General features: G+C 38.6%; 3 protein-coding genes across 7 annotated transcripts in view; all 3 read right to left on the bottom strand.

The window, feature by feature from the left end:
* usp53b (ubiquitin specific peptidase 53b) overlaps positions 1 to 5,514 on the bottom strand; it is a 27,964-nt gene extending 22,450 nt beyond the window's left edge. Inside the window, exons 1-7 of one of the 3 annotated variants that reach the window (XM_036000040.1) lie at positions 5,124 to 5,514; positions 3,432 to 3,620; positions 2,927 to 3,087; positions 2,087 to 2,179; positions 1,660 to 1,794; positions 1,057 to 1,170; positions 742 to 824 (exon numbers count right to left, since the gene is read on the bottom strand). In XM_036000040.1, coding sequence (XP_035855933.1) covers positions 742 to 824; positions 1,057 to 1,170; positions 1,660 to 1,794; positions 2,087 to 2,179; positions 2,927 to 3,087; positions 3,432 to 3,519 — 674 coding nt within the window. In that variant the 5' untranslated portion in view covers positions 3,520 to 3,620; positions 5,124 to 5,514. The remainder of the gene's footprint in view (positions 1 to 741; positions 825 to 1,056; positions 1,171 to 1,659; positions 1,795 to 2,086; positions 2,180 to 2,926; positions 3,088 to 3,431; positions 3,621 to 5,123) is intronic. The other 2 variants (XM_031276771.2, XM_031276772.2) reach the window with 2 other exon arrangements.
* Positions 2,699 to 13,717, bottom strand: part of synpo2b (synaptopodin 2b) — a 24,331-nt gene continuing 13,312 nt past the window's right edge. Inside the window, exon 5 of the transcript XR_004101033.2 lies at positions 2,699 to 2,710. The gene's annotated coding sequence lies outside the window, so the exon portion shown is untranslated. The remainder of the gene's footprint in view (positions 2,711 to 13,717) is intronic.
* myoz2b (myozenin 2b) lies at positions 8,310 to 13,504 on the bottom strand. 3 transcript variants are annotated; one of them, XM_031276775.2, is made up of 6 exons: positions 13,258 to 13,504; positions 12,046 to 12,159; positions 10,981 to 11,147; positions 9,894 to 9,987; positions 9,052 to 9,208; positions 8,310 to 8,969 (listed from the first exon to the last, which is right to left on the bottom strand). In XM_031276775.2, the coding sequence occupies exons 2-6, from the start codon at positions 12,125 to 12,127 to the stop codon at positions 8,744 to 8,746; spliced, it is 726 nt and encodes a 241-aa protein (XP_031132635.1). In that variant the 5' UTR covers positions 12,128 to 12,159; positions 13,258 to 13,504; the 3' UTR covers positions 8,310 to 8,743. The 3 variants fall into 3 exon arrangements, with proteins under 3 accessions (XP_031132635.1, XP_031132636.1, XP_031132638.1); XM_031276776.2 differs by having other exon boundaries at positions 12,046 to 12,199; positions 13,258 to 13,387; XM_031276778.1 differs by lacking the exon at positions 12,046 to 12,159 and having other exon boundaries at positions 13,258 to 13,409.

Here is a 13,717-nt window from a genome sequence, read left to right as displayed (position 1 = left end):
ACGGCGACGTACCACAGACGTCGCTCTCGATATTTAGCGACGTTTGCCTCCCCGCCGCCCGGCTTCGGGTTCCGCTTTCACGCGCTCCCCGGGGCGTCGGGGGCGAATGGCGTGGGTGGCTTGGGCCCCGTCATAACTGCTTGCAGTTCTAGTTATAATTATAATTATAAGTTTTTGTTGACGCTGTCACAGAGGTGTAAATTACCGATGTCATAATTAGTGGCAGTGTTGAACTGGACAGCATTATATTGAAATGTGTTTCTAGTATTCCTCCCCCTTTTTTGTAAACAAGGCAAAACATTAGAAACATTAGAAAATCTAACCCCAATATAATGCAGTCAATTAGACACCACTGCAAACTATAACCTCAATAATAACATAAATGTATACTATACTCTTCGCTTGCAGAAAGTAGTTTGAAGAAGAATTGTGCACTTGTTGCACAAAAGAGAAAAGAAGCTTCGTATTTAAACTTAAAATTATGAGGAAAAAAAAACAATAATTTGCCAAGGTCAGCCCTTGGGGAAATTAAAGGGTAGATCTGGTGATATTAATCAACACTGGGTGTTTAGGTGTGACTGCTCAAGGAGAGGAAGAAAATTGATTTAAGATGCTTAAACTTGCAATCAAATAATTTTCTAGTAACATTATTTAATACTTTGACACTTAAATCGGGATTAGCACTCTGGCCTGATTTTTGTATCCCATTTTTTGAGCCATGGCAGTAAATCAAGCACTCACCATAAAGCAGTTGTTGAGACATAATGTACAAATTCTGTGAATGGGTGTGGGTCTGAAGATGCACCACAGCAGCGACACACAAACTGCAAAAGAAAAACTGTACGTTATTTTACCGATTACATTTCATGTTTATTTTTTGGGGGGGTTGGGGGGGGGGTTACAGTTACAACAGCTGTGGAAGTCTTTCTTTATTTCATATTTTTATTATTAATATTCTACTTTAATTGTCCACATGTACTTCAAATCAATAAACATATTATTATTGTTGTTTTCTTAGCAGATAAAATGACAAACAGTATAAAAAAACTTAGCTACCTGCTCATAAAGCATCATTGCAAACTTCTGATGGGTGATGCAGGATTTAGATGAACAAGCATCAGTCGCAGTGTCTGAAACGATGTGTAAATGAATTCGCTCCAGGATGTTCTCCTAATATATAAGAAATAAGAGCAGACAGTCCAAATATTGAGTCAATGCAAACACACACATGCTACACAGCAGTACTATTGCACAGTGTCAGTGAAGTCAGACTGAACTACTTTTTTACCCATGAGTTGAATATACACAACATGAACAACTATACGAATAAGTGGATTTCAGATGATCTAGGCACTACACAAAGATCAAACAAACAAAACTTAGTCAAAGGGCGGATATAATCAACTAAATCTAATATACAATCCTAACAGGGATTAAATATGCTTAAAAGCAAGAGGCCAAAATGCATCATTTACATACGGTAGATATAACCGGTGATTACACAGGGCCTAGGCATTTTGTCAGTGGCCTCTGCTTCTTTTTACCTTCAGTGTCACAGAGAAGGAAGTACCATAACATTATTTAGTATGCAATTACTGTGGAAATGTCTTCCACTGGATGTTACTTTGATTAAAAGCCAAAGGCACAGTGTCAACGTACAAAGCACTCAGCAGCATCATCCATCAAGCCAAGTTGGAAGCGTTGCTCATCCTTAAAAGTTTCAGCGAGGGCGTTACGCAGGCTATCGGAGGGGAGCACACGTTCTCTGCTCTGCTGAAACTGGCTGAAGATGCTCTGAAAAAGAAAAACAATGATTAGTTACTGTCTGAAAATGAACAGCATTTGGAGAACTAAATGTATGACTTCATAATCTCAGAGAATATCCAAGTTTTTTTTCTTGTAAATTTACAACTTTTTTTCACAGAATATTACCCCCCTCCCCCGGCGCCGTCATTTTTTTATTTATTTTTTTAAACCTACAATGGCCCTAAAACGCCATCATAGAAATGATGACTAATGAAATAGAAATATTTAACAATACTACAAAAAATGCCGGATTTAGCTCAAAGTGCAGAAACACAGAAACCTTTAAAGCACAGAAGATGCAGGCCTCGCCGAGACAGAAGTGACCTGAGAGCTGTCTCAAACTTCTCCTGAAGATGTCCAGCTGCCAAAGCACCTTTAAAGTTTAACAACAGAAAAAAACATCAAAATACTGACATGCACAGAAACCCATTTCAAAGATTTCAGAAGCTCAAATTGAAGAGAAAGAATATTTTTTTGATATTACCATTGAATTAAATGCCTTGGTGTAATACAAAAGAGTTGCTCATACTGCCAAACCCACTGAAAGTTAACACTCAACTCATTAGCTTTTAGTCATTTTCAGCTCATTATTTTGGTTTGCTGGTCCACCAACCACGCATAAAGAAAACATGTCCAGCTCACACACGTCAATGAGACAGTGCCAGTAAAATAGTGAAAAAAAGAAAATTCAGCTAAGAACATATAGGCAGATATTTTATTCATTAGTTGACAGACCAAACTATTAAAAAAAAAATACATATGTGAATGTTGGCCGGTGGTAAAAAAGGATTCTACCCATATTGCTGTTTGTTCTGAAGTAAAGTGAGGATAATGTTTCCTAAAATGTTTGTCAAAAGAATGAGATTGCAGAAGCTTGCGGAGTTTGTTTTAGGGTCTACTTCTGCTCTCTAGTGGTCACACATCGCTGTATTCGGCTATACATTGTAGTGTTTTAAAACTAAGTTTGCAAGAGGAGAGTGCAGAAATGTTTGAAGGAGAATTTGTTGTTTTCTTTGTTTGAGCACTGTGACCGTTTTGTCATTATTTCAGTGGAGTGAAGTAATTTAATTGAAGTATTTCTTTTTCAGCAATTTGGAGCTGATAGAAAATGGCTCGTCACCTGAACAGCACTGTTTAGGAAGCAGCTATTTTGCCCGGGCTCATTCAGCAGGCCTTTGGTGAGCGCGAGAGACATCATGCTCCCAGGCTGGTAGGATTTCTTCAGGCCTCCTCCAGGTTTTTTAAACATCTTCACCCATGCCATGGAGTTAGAGCCTGCAACTGATTAAAAACAATCTAACATGTACTGTATCTTATGTGTGGTGTTTCACTAAGAGGGTGCTTGTCTGTGTCTTTGCAAACTCATTATATCATATATCACAATATGTTATGGGTTGTGGAGTTTACCCACTCAAAACATTCTAAACACATTAAATCCTTCAGTGCATTTCCCCATTAATGTCTATAACAGTAATGATTTAAAATGTGATTATCATTGCATGGCACTATGGAGGCATAATAAGCAACCCTGGATACAGATTTGGTTTATCTTTGACACAGTTTTTATTGCATCACTAATCCAAATGACTGATTTGGTTGGTTGCCAGATGAATCATGTCATCTACCTTCTCCAGAGTTGGGGGGACACTTGCTGGACATGCTGGGAGGTGGGAGCTGGTGCGCTGGTCTGGCCAGGGGCTCCATCCATTTCATCCCCACGCACCTCCGGAGCGGTTAGTTGAAAGCATCGTCAGGATCAGCCACAGGGCAGCCTCATACTGGACATTGAAGAGCAACTGGACAATATCTGAGGACAGGTGGGAAGGAAGAGGTAAACCAGAAACATGCTTACACGGTTGAGTCCACAGTGCAGCAAGCGAAGCAGAAGAGCACAATTGCCACTGTTGAAAGTGGTGCAGTAATTGTTTCCTGCAGCCTAACATAAACAAGTCCAGTGCACGGCCTGCTGAATATAGCAAATAAACATTAAGTTTATTCCAACAACACCATGGAATGTAAATACTATTGTATCTCTTTACTTATTTAAAAATATATTAGGAACTGAACTTTGAGTTGTGTACCACCTCTATGACCGGCAGCCTTCACAATCTGCATTGTGACCACCACACCGGCTGATGCAACAACATGGCAACATTTTAACTGTTATTCATACTTTTACACGTGCTTATAAGACAACCCGATTAACCTTTGGTCCATGACTGCATTCTAATTAAACTAATAAGAATTATAGATGTTCACATGCATTTAGGTCTGTTTTTACTGTACAGTATTTGTACTTGACCGTCCCATTGCTTCATCATTGATACACAGCATTTAAAAATAGAGAAGTATAATAATAATGCAAGGGACAAAATTACTTTATTTTATGCAATCATGTGCATTTTATCTTCTATCTATCATATAGCCTATATATATATTCAAATATAATCTAAAATGATGCTGTATTGCTTAAATTCTAATTTCCTAGGATAGTGTACAGTTTGGCTTTGCTCTGTAACACTTATGGATAAGATAATGTGCCATCACAATAAATAGCTGCATTAGGGAGCTAATAATCAACATAAAACCCATTGTCTTATTTGAAAACTTAATTATATGAAACTTTAAGCTAAAATATTGTGAAACCTGTTATAACTGTGAGCAACAAGGTCCCACACCTCTGGCTTGTTTACATTTGTAATGTTTACGGGGGAGTAAATCTGTATTTCCAATGACGATTAGACGAGTAAGACACACAATTGTGATTTTTCAACGGGATGTCAAACTTTTTTATTTTGTTATAGGCTTATTTGTAACCTATAATTATATAATAAAATATAATAATTTTTTTTTAAAAGACTGATTACAGTACAGGCCTAAGTCATTTTGGGGTCACAAAATGACCTTATAATTATTACAACGTTTTAACATCATGTAAATTCATCTTTAAAGCCGACATTTGGTGCCAGTGCCCACGTGTGTTCGTGCACCAGCCTCTCTGACAACATGTGATGACCGTATAGGCCTGTATGGTCTGACACACGCGCCCATCTTTGCAGTACGGTTCATAAAGATGACATAAATCCTTTACCTAACCGGGTTTCAATGACCATTCTGAGCTTTCCTGCTATAAAAACAAAAACAAACCCTAAAGCTTCGATGAGCGCGCTCTTACAGCAGCAGACATGCTGCCAGCGTTGCACCAGCCTTACGATGAACTGTATATATATGAGAACAGCGCCCGGTCAGCGACAGTAGCACAAATATGCCGCAACTTGCATTCAGGCATTGCCAAAACAAGTGCTCTGCCGACTCACCTTAAAGGGAAGCGGATACTTGATTGCCTCCAGTGAAGGCGCAGGGCGGTCCAGCTGTCAACGCGCAAATCCCAGCACTTCTCCCCGAATCCTCCAAACAACACCGGCTAGAAAACACTGCAGATATGTCCAGACGCATGTAGCGCACTATCTGTCATAGTGCAGCATTGCCAATCCCTCCGACACACACGCGGCAGCCAGAGCCACACAGACCCGGGAAATCGTCCCTGTTTTTCTGTACAAACGGGGCCAGTGATTGCCTGTGCCAGAATGTCCGACGCGGATTAGTGATGTTTTGAGACTTGAGAGGTCAAACTCCGCCCCTAGTGTGGCCTCCAGTGCACTGCTGCTGTATTGCATTCTCCAATCCCTGCATGGCAAACTGTGTGCTGGCGGAAGGTCAGACTTCCAACTTGTCGTGATGATGATGATGAGAGAAGACATCACATGACTGCACTGGTTTCATAACCATGCAGCACTATGGGGACTAAACCCTGACTGTGTGTGCTTTTTTTTAATGCTCTTATACTTAAATTTCAAACAACAGAACGGAATATGGCTTTACATTTTGATTTTAAGTGAAATACTGAAATGTGTAAATATGCCAAAATTGCCATAACAAGCAGAAGTTATCCTGCTTTCATCCTCTTTGTTATCATTGTTACACTGGTGCAAATAACGCATAATGACAAGCCTTATCTTTTATTATAACAATATAAATATTTTAATTCTACCCTTTCTGTCTCTGTGACTCTGCAGTAAACATGGAAATTAAAAATCTTGGAATGTATACAGTATACAACTGATGTGCATTCAAGCCACAGTCAGCAAAAATGACACGCAGTGACTGGAGTATCTGTTTTTTACACTTAAATTGAAGTGGGTCCGTCCAAAATGATGTTTGGGCACATAGATTTATTATACAGCACACCAAAAAACAAGTAAGTCCAAAAAATTAGTGATCTGATGACGCAGTGACACTAACACAGTGTTTACCATCCTCATGCCACATGCCAAGTGTTCATCACCTGCTGCTTTTCTTACTTCCTTTAAATACAGTTTGCATAGTGTGTGTGTGTGTGTGTGTGTGTGTGTGTGTGTGTGTGTGTGAGCGCGAGAGAGAGTCTATAGCATATGGGCCAGTCTGTGAAAAATAGCGTAAATCATTATTTTATGAGTTGTTACACTGAGAAGTTCTCACAGATGTTGAGTCCAAGAATGAAATCTGTTTGTGATTATTAAACAGGCACATCTTCTATTTCAGCGATACACTGTGACTGTAGGAAGTTCTAATAAGGCTTTAGATTAGATTTTAATACAGGTCCTGATATATTCAGCGCTATATACTGAAGCGATACAGGGAAAGTGTGGACCATGTGCAGTCTATGGGATGGTACAGTCTAACTGTATATAGATTTTCTCTGATCATATCTTGGCTCCAGCAATAGCACTGGAGCCTCCCTTGAGACAGATGCAGTGTTTCTGGTATTATTTATTTTAAGCTTCATATTTCACCCTCTGAATGTTTCACAGCTGAGCTCTGTTCAGATGAGCTGTCAAACTCTACTGTTCTTTAGTTTATTTTTGGAGTCAGTTTTTTTGTATCTGTTTTGTTCTTTTTTTCAGTTTCCAGAATATAGTAGTTCAGCCAAAAGTGACTTTAATAGACTCCCAGCAACTATAAATCAGTGGCTACATGGACAGATAGACTTTATTTACTACTTTTTTTTGTAATTTCAGTTCAGTTAGTTCTATTATTATCATATATTTAGACTTTTATCACAGAAAAACTGCCTCCAATTGACAGTACACCTTCTGTATAAAACAGGATTTACACGTTGAGGTCTGTGTTAGATATACTGGTCGCTATACACATACTCTACCATGAAAATTAACCTGCTATATGTATTGCTGTGATACAAGTTATGGTAAAACCTTGTCAACCTCCTGGACTTTCTCACAGGTCTCAAACTATTTAGTAGGTCATTCTTTTTGGGAGTGGGTGAGAAACATTTAAAAAATGCACAGCTACTGTATTAATTCATTTAAAATTATACAAATGGACATTTCTTATCATGACAGAAATGAAACAGCTGAAAAAGTCAAATCCCTTTTGCACATCTGACTCACAAACCATTCAGTATGAATGGAAATTTAAATTTTTATTTATTAAATTTTGGACTTTGGAGTGAGGTTTTGGAGAAATGATAGTCATGCAGTTAGTAAGTTTGCTCATGAGTTCCCACTGATCTTGAATTCAATTCTGCCAGAGTTTTCTCTCCTACATCTCCTCCATTAAGTTAGTTATTAAACATACAATATGCAGTATGTACGAGAACACAAATACACTTAAACTGTAAAAGTAAAATCATGCAGCAGAATGTTCAATTCTTCAGAATCACAGTGAGCTTAACACCAAAATGTCACTCACAGACATTCAGTGTATTTTGAACTCATACACAGTATGACATGACATGTCATTTAGCTGACGCTTTTATCCAAAGCGACTTACAATTGCTATATATAGCAGAGGTTGCACACCTCTGGAGCAACTACGGGTTAAGTGTCTTGCTCAGGGACACATTGGTTGATGTATCTCAGTGGGAATTGAACCCAGATCTCCCACTCCAAAGGTATGTGTCATATCCACTGCGCCATCACCAATGTGCTCGTACATTCACTGTATTTTGCACTCATACATTCAGTGTATTTTGCAGGTTGTGTTGCTGTAAAGTTACATGTTTTAGTGCATCTGTGACAAGAAACAATACAGAACAATCATTTACATTTTCTCTTTAGTGTTATTCCACTCACTGTCTATATCGATTTTGTATTGATCTGTGGGGGGTGTGATTATTGCTTGTACAGTTATGAAATGCAAAATTTTCGAGTCCATGATTATGCTGTGTTTTTCATTGATCAGCTCCATGTGATCTCAGGTCAAAGTCCAGGTTTCTCAGTCTTCCTCCCAGATTGATGTGACCTCTGATAGTCCCTCAAGATAAAATGTTTCCTAGTTGCAATGCAAAATAATTTCTTCTTCAGCAGTCAACAATAAATCAGTTCTAAAAGAGAGCTCTCTCTGTTTTATTTCTTCAAATCCATAAACGATTTTTAGATTAATTTAAATAATAGCTTGATCGATTTACATTTGTACTGCATATTCAACATTTGCTTGCTCTGTGATGTTTAGAGTTATTTAGATTGGATCTTTATATATGATGATAAATCAATAGCAATGCACATCATACCTTTATTTGTTCCAGTTGTGTTCCATTAATAAATAAGTTTTAAGCATTCTTTATTTACATTACATATTCATCAATTCATCTGAACATTTATAAAATTTACAGTTTTGCTTTCAGTATTAGTGGAAACTCTTACTTCTTGAGTTATGTATAGCACATTCATTTCGCTATTTACATGGTTTTCTTTGAATACAGTTTAGGTTTAAACCAAACAAACTAGTCGACATTTTCTGTCCATTAAATGGGGGGGAGAATCCAAAAATTGGTAAGGAATTGTGACTGCGCTACTAAACAACTGTTTTGCTGTCATCACAGACGGGCCAAAATACTACAGCCAACATTATGTTGCCAGATAATATACAGTAAGACCACCTACAGGTCATCAGACTCTGGAATTTTGTTGGGCTCCAGGGTAACAGTGGGTAGGATAAGATGGGTGCCCTCAGATATCCACCCCTGGGCCGTCCTGTTGAAAGTGGGTCGCTTTATCCCCGGCTCCTGCAGCTCTGGGTACATGGGCGGGTTCAGGTCCACCTCGGGGAGCTTGAATGTGATTCCTCTGGGAGCTTTGTCAAAGCCACCAAAAGGAGTGGCAACCCTGAAATTGACATCAAGTGTGAATGGTTCCTCGTTATAGTGTTCAGTACTAATTCACTAAAATGTGCTCGTAGTTTTCTCACCGGTTAAAGCTTTTGTACTCAGGAAGGTCTGGTTGTGGGTCTGGTGCTGACATTGTCAGTTTGAGAGTTTCTGCAAGGTCGGGGTCACTGAGGATTGCCTGATCCCACGGGGAGTGGTAGGACTTGGGCATAGCTGTGGCGTTCTCTGCAGTTGTGTCTGTCGAGGAGCAAACAAAAACAGAGAACACCAATGAGATCATATTGTGAAGGATTGTCCCAACATTGTAACAGAATGATCTGACAGTTTGGTTTGCAGTTTACGGGTTTTTGTGGGGGTGGGGAGAGGAGGAGGCTAACGTTTTAGAGTGGATAGGATTATGAATAGAGACTTTGCTTTTGCACTCACACAGGCAGACTGAGTTGTCTGTCATTGAGATCTGAGGCCCTAAAATAGCACATAGCAGAAGTGTGCACTCATCATATAATGTGTCGACATGGGATGACACCCTACTGGAGCATTTAAGAATAAGTACAGGACTCTGTTGGCTTATTAAAATATAATATAATCAAATTATATTTAAAAAAAAAAAAAAAAAGCTGTTCAGGTTGTATAATGAATCATAGTAACATACTGTACATGGTGTCAAACTACTCAACTTAGTTGCCATTAAACAAGACCAGCTGTTATGACTGCATGATACCAGTTGTCATTATTATGACAGCATTACATAATCAGTCAGTTATTTGACTGTGCAGCACAACAGCTTAACAGTTTGTCAGTGGAAAATATACAGTAGGAATAATTTTCAATAACCAAATCTTCACAGTGCTAATGTTAGCACATTTATTTGTACTCATGATTATGACTGATGACAGCCTCACTAGCTGAACAGCATAATTACCTGAAACAGTGATTTCTGGATTAGAAGTATTTCCATCAGCTGGTGCATCCACTTTAATTTCCACAGTGTGTGTATTCTTAGATAAAATATCATTCTGCAATACAGAATAGAGTACAGTACATGTATTGAGTTTTGGTTATCAAATGAGTAACAAAGCGTAAAGCTGGCACATGTATAGCTGCTCTTGTCTTCCATGCACTCAGATACAGACGCACACACACTCACAACTACATTGCGTGCACACACACACAGATAAAGGAAAAACAGGCACTGATAAAGAGGGGAACAGCTCCTCCTCCTCCAACAAAGTACCTGAACAGCCTCTCACAAGATTTGGCTGAACAATGTACAGTAAAAGGCACAAGGCACAAGTCTCTGTAATCATCCATGTGTTGTGTAACACTTTTTCGAGAGAGCATATTTCGTGATAAATTTACTTAATGAGTAATACGCAGACAATTTTACAAGTTTTCATGTAGACAGCACTAATGTTAGAACTAGTGACAAGAAGACAGAATGGAAGCGTTCATTAAATCCAGTCATTCAAACCTATGAAGTGACCAGTCTTGTATAAAGTACTTGAAAGCAATACTACTAGTATTTAACCAGAAAATGACTTTGGTAGAAGTTAAAGTCTCCTTTTAGAATATTACTTGAGTAAAAGTCTATCTGTTATTTACTGTACTTAAGTATCAAAAGTAATTTTCTGATATTAAATGTACTTAAGTATTAGAAGTAAAAGTAAAATGAACTTTGATTATGAACTTTATGGCCAAAGGTGTGTAACGTGATCTTCATCACCCCTGTCGTCGAGGTGGTCATTGTCTGTTACCATGGCGGCAGAGCCTGCACCAGGTGCTTCCATGACACTATCAGTCATTATGCTTCCTCCTCTTCTTCTTTAGTTTAGCAATGATTCGCCAAACCTGCTTTTTTCCGGTGTAACAAATTTCTTCTGATTTTATTTTGTAGTAACGAGTAACTAAGATGCTTAGGGGAAATGTGGTGGAGTAAAAGTATACATTTTATTTAGGAAATGTAGTGGAGTAAAAGTAAGTGACTGAATAACACGTACAATTTGACTTACATTCAGCTGTGCGTTTGCCTCATTTTGGATACTTTCAAATGTATATTTTTCAGATCTCCTCTGGCGCATTTTGAAAAGCCGGGAACCTCTGTTGGAAAGCAATGATAACTCCTCCAACATAATGTCTTTAGGAGTGCTGAGCTTCTTTCCGAGATCCATTACGTCCCCTGTTGAGAAAAAAACATATAAAGATGAAGATAAAGAAGAAGAAAACAATATGTATGACATGCAGCTTTAGTAGACAATCAATCAATCAGTGTATTAATTGTTGCATATTACATAATGGTAAGCTAACAATATTTTCAAAAACTGAAACATGTACTGTACTTATGCCCACATGTATCAATCAGTCAAGGTATTTTTTCTAAAAAAGGATAACCATGTTATTGGGTTGCCAACAACGGGCAAAAGTAGGAAACTGTCTCGGTGGTCCCAAAGTTTATAGTGTGTGGCAATCATGATCATTTGATTAATTGCACATTTGTTTGGCAACACACACTACAAAAGCCCAATATAGACCGTAAAGGTCAGCGCCTTAACATGGCCTTTTAACCTCATTTATAGGCCGTCTTATAAAAAAGTCGTCATTAATCCAGCCCTGGTTTTAGGGCTGGAAAGTGCTGGATTCACAATATAAATACACACTATAAAAATATACTCTGATGAATAAGTTTAAAGGGGGTCCATAAATGACATCAAAGGTGTCACAAAATTCTAATGTTCCATTTTGTAAGCCCTGTCATGGAAAATGAGTTATCATTGTACTTGAGAATTAGTTTTGGATAGACATGATGCTTCCTCATCCACCACTACAGACGGAATGTACCCCAGCTGTCATAAACCTTCACGTTATCCAACAGCTACACGCAGTTGGCCCTCACAACTTCCCTCCCCTCTCCAGAAATAGACTTTTGAAAAGGACGACAAAGGATTAGTCTCCATAGGTAGTAAATCAGCCCATTAGCTTATTTATGGCAAGTGCCGGAGTGTAACCCTGACATTTTGAACCCAGGTCGCAATGGATATATTCTCTTGCAGCAGTGCTTTTCTGCTCTAACATCATACCATTGGTCCCATGGACCTCTCGGCAAATAGCTGCTGCACGCTTCTTCCTCTCTCCAGTAGGCATTGTACAGAATTGTGACATTGTGGCTTTGGCAAGGTTGGAAACACACGCTTCTGGAAACACATACAGGAGACATGATGTAGCCTAGTTGTTCTGTCAAAGTCATAAATAAGTAGTTTTAACCTGAATACTATGACCCAATAGAACATCAATACAGTGCTAGCCCATACATTGACAGGTTACAGCTAAACACAGAGTTGGCTGTCTGGTGTGAAAGTATAACGTCATCAAGTTGTCAGGGGACAAAAACTTCAATCAGTGATGTATTATCATCAATATTAAACAGACAATATTGAGAAGGTGAGAAGGACGGAATAAAACTTGGTATACACAGAGAAATTGCCCTATTCTTTTCTGTAACATAATATACTAGCACAATGTACATAGTTGTTTGAGTCTATAAAGTATGTCTTGCTGTCAGCATCTATTGGAATTTGAAGATGATTTGGAAGGCACCCTGTTGAATAAATCTCTCTGTAGAGGTTACATTTAATAGATTATAATGTGTTGCATAACCCTAAAGCCCCATTGTACTTGCATCGGTACCACACGTAATTCTCAAATCTGGCCTTGTCACCGGACCAACATTTGAGTATGTGAGCAAATATTAGTGGTATCTCCCTTTAATGCTGTCACAAGATAAATCACCTGTGTAAAGGTCAAGGGTGACTATTGTGTCCTAAGCGTGTGCGTGTTACGTAGCTGGACATAACACATCAAACATAATATCCAAAATAACTTTCCTATTTTTGCAGTGGCCGGTGCAATCGCATATTTTTTACTTTGCTCTGTTGTCAAATGCAGGAGACGATGCAACATGGTACAACAGTTCAATAACTCAATTGTGCGCATTTGCTGACTTTGCAGCTATTATATTTGTGACACATTTTTAAATATTTCCATGCAAACTAAAGAGAAAGCAAAGCAATATAATTCTAAAGATAGAAAATGTATCTGATTAACTCATTATCTGTCAAATGTTGCGTTTCCATAAAGTCATAAGAAAGTGACTCCTATAATTCATAGGAAATCCAAGCCAAATTTATGTTATCACAATACAGTGACTTTCTCGAATGTTCTAACGTAACTTCAATATAATTTAAATAAACCACAAATTCACAAAGTACACCCTGATGACGCTTTGTCCGTACCTGTGATGGTATCCCTATTGTGCGACCTGTATCCTTGAAGGGGAGACGCGGAGGCTCAGGGGTCAACCTACAGTAGGTAGTTTGATCTTCCCTGATCTTCACACTCCTGGACACTAAAGCCAAACTGTGAGTGTGTCTCTGTGTCTGTTGTGAATGGAATGCAGCTTACATCAATAGGCTAAATTTAACCTGCCAAACACTCAAAACCAATCTCAAACACCATGGGGCAAGGATAGCCACAAGAGAGAGTGAGAGAGAGAGAGGAGAGGATGGACACACACACACACATGCCCACTGATGTTCTTTGAGGCGAGGACTCCCCTCCAGAGACATATTTATTTCCTTGTGTTGAATCTTCAAAGTCAGCATGTCTCCGTGGGCGGATGTAATCTCCGAGGCACTGTTACCTTCAAGTTAGGGAGTTCATTATTGTTTAAAATTGTCATTTTGTCATCCCTAG

This window comes from Sander lucioperca, chromosome 4 (genome assembly GCF_008315115.2).
Source record: "Sander lucioperca isolate FBNREF2018 chromosome 4, SLUC_FBN_1.2, whole genome shotgun sequence".
Lineage (NCBI taxonomy): Eukaryota > Metazoa > Chordata > Actinopteri > Perciformes > Percidae > Sander > Sander lucioperca.
Note: the sequence above shows the minus strand (reverse complement) of the source record. Positions and strands in the feature narration are given on the sequence as shown.

Bases quoted from the DNA above. Each gene is read 5' to 3' on its own strand.
- myoz2b (XM_031276775.2), bottom strand. From the start codon at position 12,127: ATGTCACAATTCTGTACAATGCCTACTGGAGAGAGGAAGAAGCGTGCA. The intron at 9,209-9,893 runs GTAATTATGCTG...GCTCCTCGACAG, and splicing joins TCCAGAAATCACTGTTTCAG to ACACAACTGCAGAGAACGCC. The intron at 8,970-9,051 runs GTGAGAAAACTA...TGTCAATTTCAG, and splicing joins GAGTACAAAAGCTTTAACCG to GGTTGCCACTCCTTTTGGTG.